General features: G+C 41.0%; 1 protein-coding gene across 1 annotated transcript in view; it reads right to left on the bottom strand.

The window, feature by feature from the left end:
* LOC109315373 (glypican-5-like) overlaps window positions 1–8215 on the bottom strand; it is a 643246-nt gene that overhangs the window by 475951 nt on the left and 159080 nt on the right. Inside the window, exon 3 of the mRNA XM_019543047.1 lies at window positions 3880–4574. Within this exon, the coding sequence (XP_019398592.1) occupies window positions 3880–4574 (695 nt within the window). The remainder of the gene's footprint in view (window positions 1–3879; window positions 4575–8215) is intronic.

Consider the following 8215-nt stretch of genomic DNA (forward strand, 5'->3'; position numbering starts at 1 on the left):
TCACCAAGGCCGAGTACAAGGGGAGAATGACGTCCCGGGATTTGCTCGAGAAGCATTTATGGATGTAAGCCAGCAAGTCCTTTCCTTACATCTAAAAAATATCCCAACTCTATGCCAAACAATGAAACTGAAACTCCTTTGTCCAAGAGGAGTCATCTATAAGGTTCCTGAGTGACCGATTCTTGCCACCACCTCGGAGCTTCCCCTGTTGACTTAATATGGCTGCATCTACACAAGGGTGAACATTTGATTCCCCAGGGACATGAAGCAGTGGTATAAGGTGTGCAAGGGAATGCCTGTGCCATGCCCTGTCTGGCACACAACAGGTTACCTCAGGTGAGGTAAAGGAGGCTGAGGTCAGCACTAGGCTGGCCCCAGCAGCCTTACCTGGGGTCCTGGAGACCCCTTGGGGCTGCAGCAGTGGCAATCCTGCTGCTGAGATCCTGGCCGGCAGGCAGGTTCTGGTTTTGAGCAGCTCACACTGCCCTCACATGTACTGCTTCACTTTTTTTTTTTTTTGTGTGTGTGGGCTTTTTGACCCCTGGATATCCAAAAAAACCCTCCATACTGCTCCCTTGCAGAGCAGAGAACAGCTGAATGTGTGATACATGGTGCTGCTGACATCTGTGACATCACATACCGCACACTCACGCTTGTCTGGATGCAGCCTGTGAGTGCAGAAGCAAAGAGCAAAAGGTCAGGGAATAGGTAGCACATCCATCTGGGCAGAATTATATCTTTTGTAGACATGCGTGGCTTCCAGAGCTTTTAAAGGGCCATCTGTACTCTTAGGAATGTCACCTAGTATCAGAATAGCACAAGTTGCAAGGGTCAAACTTGCTCCTGCCTCTCCCCTAGCTTGGAACCCAGTACTGTACTTTGTTCCCACTTACCCTGTCATGTGCTCTAGACTCCCTAAATCCTGACCTCTGGCCTGCTTTATGGACATGGATGATTGCTATGGATGAGGAATGCGATTCTGACTTACTGGTTATGACCCCTTTGTGCAGCCTCAGCCCCGATCCAGATTTCAAGTAAGCTCAGGTATACTAGTTTAACCCTATGTTTCTCAACACTGCTGATACCCTAATCTTTACAACCACCATAGTACCTGAACACTTCAACTTCTCTGAGGTAGGAAAGTTTCTTTAAAAAACCCCAAAAAACAAAAAACAACACCCCCCCCCAAAAAAAACAGATGGCAAACTTAACATCGCGCAAGCCACATACAGTGTCTGCCAAGCTTATACTTTTCCCATTAGACCATCCTTCTCAGACACAGCTACAAAATGAGAAAGAAATAAGTAGTGATAATTTAGAAGGGATGCAACATGGATCAGGGGATTGTTTACATGCTACTCTTCCACAATCCCCAAGAAGGCAAACCCAATGCATGAAATACATGAAGTGGAACATGCTGTTAGTTTTATGCATGACAAAAAAGCTAATTTTAGAATGAAAAAGGAAGTTGGGGGGGTAGAGATTCAAAATTATGTCAAGAGTAAACAAGCTAGATTTATATTTCTGGCATCATGAACAGTCAGGATTCCTATCAACATGACAGACTATTAGATTCCAGCAGACAAAAAAGGAAAAAATGCTTATGATTCATGGCAGGCCCCATTAGTTTAAGTAACTGAATACATGCCAGCATCACTGAACAAATGGCATAGCAAGTTTATAAAGGGAAGCTGGAGAGCGCGTGCCAATATCTTGAAGGTAACCTTTCACATATACCATCCAGGTGAATAGGGCAATCCTTTCGGCTGTAATGGAAAAAATCACTACAGTCCAGTCTCATAAAGAAGTTATGCACTGCTCATTCAAATAGATTTTTTTCTTATAAGCATTCAATGCACTTCTCTGAAATAAAGTATAGTAAGCACTTCATTGGTTTACCTCACCCTTTCACCCCATAACACAAAGCAGCCAACTTTCCATTAGTCATTTCTAACTATGCAATCAACTAAAAAGAAAAATCTCACTTTTAGCTATGCAGCAATTAAAAAAACCCCAACATATTTCCTTGATTAATCAAGTCTGCTGGAGAGTGCTAATTAGCACACTCCAGCAGCCTCCTTATCACATGTAGAATACATCCAAGTGCTTCAAAATGGCAGCAGGGGGCACTTTATAACTAAAGTTCGTTGAAAAAGCTTTAGTTAAAGTGCCCCCACCGCCATTTTCAAACATGGGGTTCTGAATACACATGATGCTGTAGGTGCTCTAATTAATTCAAGTGACACCCCCCCTTTCACTCCAGAACGTGTTTACTATAAACCATGATAACCCGGATCATATATTGTAAATATTATTATACTGATAATGATACATTCTTTAACCTGCTGGGACAAAGCATTTCCTACCTTACAATGATGTTACCATGGACTCAAGTCATCATCAGGCAAAAAAGTTCCAGAGCTCATGGCTATTACACAATAGCCCTGTAAAAACATCATCTTAGAGCATTCTAGGAAGCTGTTCATGAAATGTGTCTTAATGTTCCTAGTTCATCCCTGTATGTCAGACAGAACAGCAAATGTAAGTGAGATGGAGGGAAAAGTTGACTCTTGAACTGGAGAGAGCATGGACTGAAATAATGCTTATAAATATCTATTTAACAAAAGTTTTCATCATACAGCATATTCTGATTTTTTTTTAAGTTTATAGTTATGCTCCTGCCCTCCAGCTGTCATCTGTTCTGCATTGAAAATATTTGCTAAGTTTGATATTTTCACTCTAACTTCTCTAGGGTAGGAACTCTTGGATTTGTCATTCAGGCATGCCCATCTGGCACCAACTTGCTTAGTATGAAATTCCTTTCGTTACACCTCCCCTTTCTGTAGTTTTTAAAGTATTATTTCTTTCCCTTCCCTTGCCCCCCTTAATAATATAGCCACCAAAGTTCAATACAGGAATTAACCTTCTAAATCTGTGTAGCTTGTTCTCTTCTCACTCATTCTCAGTGTGGCTTCCTTCTCTTTCACGTTAGGGGATCAATTTGCATTTTCCTAGATTAGTCTCAACCCTGTTTTGAGCACAGTTGCCATGTTTCTGTATTGACAGCCATGCTGGACTTCATACAAGCGTAGCCAGCTGCATCATTAGTCATTTCAATAATTTCTGGCCCAGTCTTCAACACTTTAAGAGAAGACTTGTCAGTTATGTGTTGCCATTATTTACTGTGTAATTCTAATGTCCCAGTTATGCCTTTTTAATCCTGCTGCATAAAAAAATATGGATCTGCTGTTAGCATATTTTTAGCCTTCACCAATGTAAATGCTATCCATCAAATAGAACTTTAATGTTCTCAACTGCTTTGCCATTTTCTTCCTATTTTTTATTCATGGTCATAATACAATGCCACAGCCCCTACGCCTCCCCCAAATATTCTGATAGCACCAAAGAAAGCATCTTAACAATTCTTAGCAAATGCACTCATTACAAGCCCATTTTCTTAAAGTCCCCAGCACCATCTTTTAACAGATGGCAAGAGGAGATTCCATAAAAGTGCTCAGAAAAAAAGGCAGAGAAAAGAAAGAAACCCACTGTACTGAAACTTCTGAAAAACACACGCAGGAGTCCTGAATTATAAAAATGTGTAACGGTCAATATATGCAATGTTCTCTAGATTCTCTGTTCAGCAAATTCCACAGAGAAACCAAACCCCCTTGGGTTTACAGAACTGCTTCTCAAGAAACAAAGTTTTCTTCCTTTCATTTTAAAGAAGCCTCTGTTGAACCTTCTCTGTGGTAACTGCATGCACTCAACAAAGATATTGATTGCCAATGTATACAGAAACAGCACAGTGATAACGTGCACATTCATCACATAACTGAAGCCATAAAGGGAATATCAAAACAACTAGAGAGCACTTACTGTAGCAGAAAGTTGTGGTCCATTCAACTGAGCGTGCAGGATAGCCTCATTGACTGAGTTCCGGATTCGCAGAAGTGCAAGTTCCAGATCATGTGACCCAGCCATTTCATTCATCAGATATTCCAGTGTGGAGATGTATTCCCTCCATTGTCTATCCAGTTCTGACACACTGGCCAAACAGCCCCTCATTACATTTAGACAGTATCCAACACAAGGTCTGATTAGTGTCAGGCCTTGGCAATGTGGACAGTACTGCATCTTCACTAGAGCTTTGCTACATTCCTTTGTGAGGGCAGCATGTTCAGTAGTATTTATCACTTCAGTGCCCATATTTAGGGCCTGGCTTAGCATCCTACTTGCCCAAAGGGATTTTGACAGCTCTGTAACCATGTCTTTAGAGTAATGTCCAAAGGGATTTATATCTTGCCTTGTTAGTCGCAGACACTCCGTATAGTCCTCTGACAGATCTGTAATTCCTGGGTTTATTAGCCGACTATACACCAAAGGAAAGAGACTGTCGAAGAACCGTAAAACTGCACTTTCCACTGTAGTTTCTGCACCCAGAATGTAGAGAGAGAGATCTGTAAAAAGTTCTTTGACAGGCTCAACAGCTTCTTTTGCCATAGCTCGGTAAGCTGTCTCGAACAGGGAAGTTGTGTGATTCTCAGCAAAGCGAAGCAATGACTCAAAGGCCTCTGCAACAAATAGAGACATGAGGGAATGATAGGAAAGTGTTTTCTTTAACTGGTCAGTGCACAGGAACATTGATAAAATTATAAAACTGACAGGCATTATGCTTGAGCAATCTTGGCTTTTTAGGGCCTGATCCAAAGCCTGTTGAAGTTAATGAAAATATTCCCATTCATTTAACTGTAGTCAGTAACAGGCTAGATAAGACCATGCCACTTTAGTGCCTGCTGTTGCATGTAAGCAGGACAACTAGATACATTTACAAAGAATATTATTATTCACCAATAACTGACACCCCTTTCCAGTCCACGACGAGTACTGCAACATTCCAGTTATCTTGTACAAGTTACTAAGGAAATCAGGCATAGAGTTCTTCAATAGGAAAACTCTTCTGATGAGACATGTCTGGTGCAGTTATGTGGTGAGTGAGAAATGATGGTAGAAGGATTTCTCCCTGATGAAGAGTACTGTAATTTTGAGACCAGTTTGATAGTAATGGCTTTATCAGACGGTATTAGTAGTTTTATAATATTTGCATTTAATAAGAGACAGCAAATAGTCCTTGTGAAGTCTTGTCATACAGCAGCCTGTAACATTATCAGTCAGCGATGAAGCATAATAAAGTTTAAAAAAAACCTCTAAGTGAAAACTAAAAATCACTGAAGTGATAATATGTCAGTCCACAGGTATTCTGATTTTAGCTTGCTCTGGCAAATCTCAAATATTACTACACTTAAAATAACTTAATTAACAATTTAGAAACTTTATACCATGCAATTTAAACACTCTGTGTTTCTGTAACCATAGGTTCATGATTAATTTGCTTCCTGTCTCATGATCTACATGCTGTGGAAATCCTGTGTCAACAATAAGGAGAAATAAGTCATTTACAACCCTCTAAAAGCTATCCAGGTCCATTAAAACATACCATACAGCTGTACTGATTTGGACAGCTAACAAAGAAAGTAAATACATGCTAGAATGAAGATTTACGCAAAGCTGACATACAAAAAACAACTTCAGATAGTCCCAGACAGCAGCTCAAAGAGAGCTTGAGAGATAAGTGAATACGGAATAAAGTTGAAGCCTCTATTCCATAATGCTGTGACCAGAGTGCTAAGATGTTCCTCTTGCAAAAAGAGTATTTCAGGGATGCAGGTTACAGAATGAAATGTGAGCACACTGTTTAATGTACAGCTATCCCTCACAACGTGGACTCTGTGTTAACCTCTGCTCGACCTGCTTTCAGGTTGACACCTGAGCGGACTATAAGAAACAGTTTTTGAAGAAATTTGCAGGATAAGAAGATGAAATTACAACCAAATGAAACTATTTATCTACTTTAACCCATGAAATCTATGATTAAGCTGAATGTCATTTTAGATGGCTTTTAAACCTTTTAAAAATGTATTAGACAAACTCTCTCTGTGCCAGTCATCACTGTGGACTTCAATGGTTGAAAGGGGAAAAAAATTATGACACCACTTCGAATGATACAGCCAATAAGATTGCCTCTCATCCCCACCCCCCCATCATAAAGAGGGGAGAATCTGGCCAGATAAGGATTTATTACCTTGATTTAGCCCCACTGGGACATCACCATGTGGTCTGGTGTAATTTGGTACAAATGCATTTCCTCTTACACAGGGGGTCATAGGATCACAGCAACGTAGGCTGTAAGGAACCTTGCAAGGGTATCTAAATCCAGCTCTCTGCTAAAGGCAGGATCTTCTCTAAGCCATCCTAGCCAAGCATCTGTCCAACCTGCTCCTGAAAACTGCCAAGGATGGATGTTCCACAACTTCTCTAGGCAGCCTTTTCCAATGCTTGACAACCCTCATAGTCAGAAAGTTTCTTCTAATCTCCAACCTAAATTTCCCCTGCTGTAGCTTGAGGTCATTACTCCTAGTTTAGCTCCCCTTGGCCACAGAAAAAAGCCATCTTCAGCCTCTCTATAATCACTGTGCAAGTATGCGAAGACTTATGAAATCCCCCTTGCATGCCTCTCTTCTCCAGACTAAATTACCTTAGCTCTTTTATTGCCTTTCTTCATTGATTGTGGCCCCCAGACCCCTGATCCTTATCTATTGCTCTGTGCTGGACTCCTTCCAAACTGTCCACATCCTCCTTAAAGTAAAGGCCCAAATCTGAACTCACTACTCCAGGTGAGGCCTTACCAGTGCTGAAGACAGCAGAAGAATCACTTCCCTTGATTTGCAAGTGACACCATTGTTAATACAACCCAGCGTACTGTTGGCTTTTTTTTTTTTTAAAACAAGAGCACACTTTTGGCTCATATTTGGCTTATGGGTCAACCATAACCCCCAGGTCCTTCTTTGCAGTACTGCAATCCAGGCACTCATTCCCCAGTCTGTATTTGTGCATGCAGTCATTTCATCACAGGTGCAGGACTTTGCACTTATCTTTGTTAAATCTTATCTGATTGACTGTAGAGTATTTCTCCAGTCTATGCAGGTCATTCTGAAGCAGGTTCAACTGAACAGGGTCACTGTGCCTCAAGCCTATACCAACGGGGCCTTCAACAAAATGCCCTTGTGGACAAATTCATTGCTGGTTCATGTCCATTTCTATGCTACCTGGTGGCCTTCAAGCTCTTCACACTGGTGATGACATTGCCTTGAGATGGCCAAAACAATACATGGAAACCACATATGTTGTCATATCATTCTGAAAATAGGATTTATAATAGAAATACTGACACAGCCTTAACTCTGTTAGCCCAGCACTCATAAAGCAGTTTTATTTGTGCCAAGACACCCCAATTCAAATGTTTTGTTATATTCTGGAGGAAATCTAAACACTGCGGGGGGCAGGGTTGACAGGGTTTAATGCAAGGAGTTGTTTAAAACAAATGCATTAAAAGAAAAAGCACAAAGGCACCCCTGATTTTTCTACTGGTGATGTTGATATTGATGGTCTTTAGAACCATGAGGAAAGGGATGGTCTCCCACGCTCCTACTGGGTTCCCCCTTCAACAGTGCCCAAACCTCCTCTCCCCTCAAAGACTGCACTGCAGCCATTGCCCTCTCAGTGGAATTAAATGAGATTTCCTTAACAGCCAATCAGCAGCATCCTTAACTACCATATGAAATCAGAGTTGAACAAATAAGTGGTCCCTTTCCAACCTCTTGCCCTACCAGTATAAGAAACAAGAGCCTAAGACATGAAATCTAGTCTCTGACATTGTGTCAGCAAACTCTTATGCAAGTACTTAATTTTAAGAATGTAAGTACCCTGAAGTCAAAGGGAGCATATATGACTCCAAGACCTGGAGCCAAGGTGACTATGGGGTTGGGGCACCCTAATTTATAAAATATAACCCTAAACAAACCAACAAATAACCTTAAACAAACAAATAACCATAGGTAACTATGCTGTAGTGTTCATAGCTCAAAGGTTTAAACCTTGGATGCTTAGCTGCCCTATCAGAGATATAAAGGGCAGCTAAGCACCCAAGCCACATTGAAGATGAATGGGAACTGGGCACTTCAGCACCTATATACCCCTCCCTATCTCCACCTTACATTTTATAGGTAAATTTATCATCCAGATTAGAACTGAAAGGTATCAACATTGTGCTAGGACTAGAAATCCACTTACAACATTCACATCTTTATTAACATTC

The sequence above is a fragment of the Crocodylus porosus genome, unplaced genomic scaffold (genome assembly GCF_001723895.1).
Source record: "Crocodylus porosus isolate Cpor-Errol unplaced genomic scaffold, CroPor_comp1, whole genome shotgun sequence".
In the NCBI taxonomy this organism is placed as follows: domain Eukaryota; kingdom Metazoa; phylum Chordata; order Crocodylia; family Crocodylidae; genus Crocodylus; species Crocodylus porosus.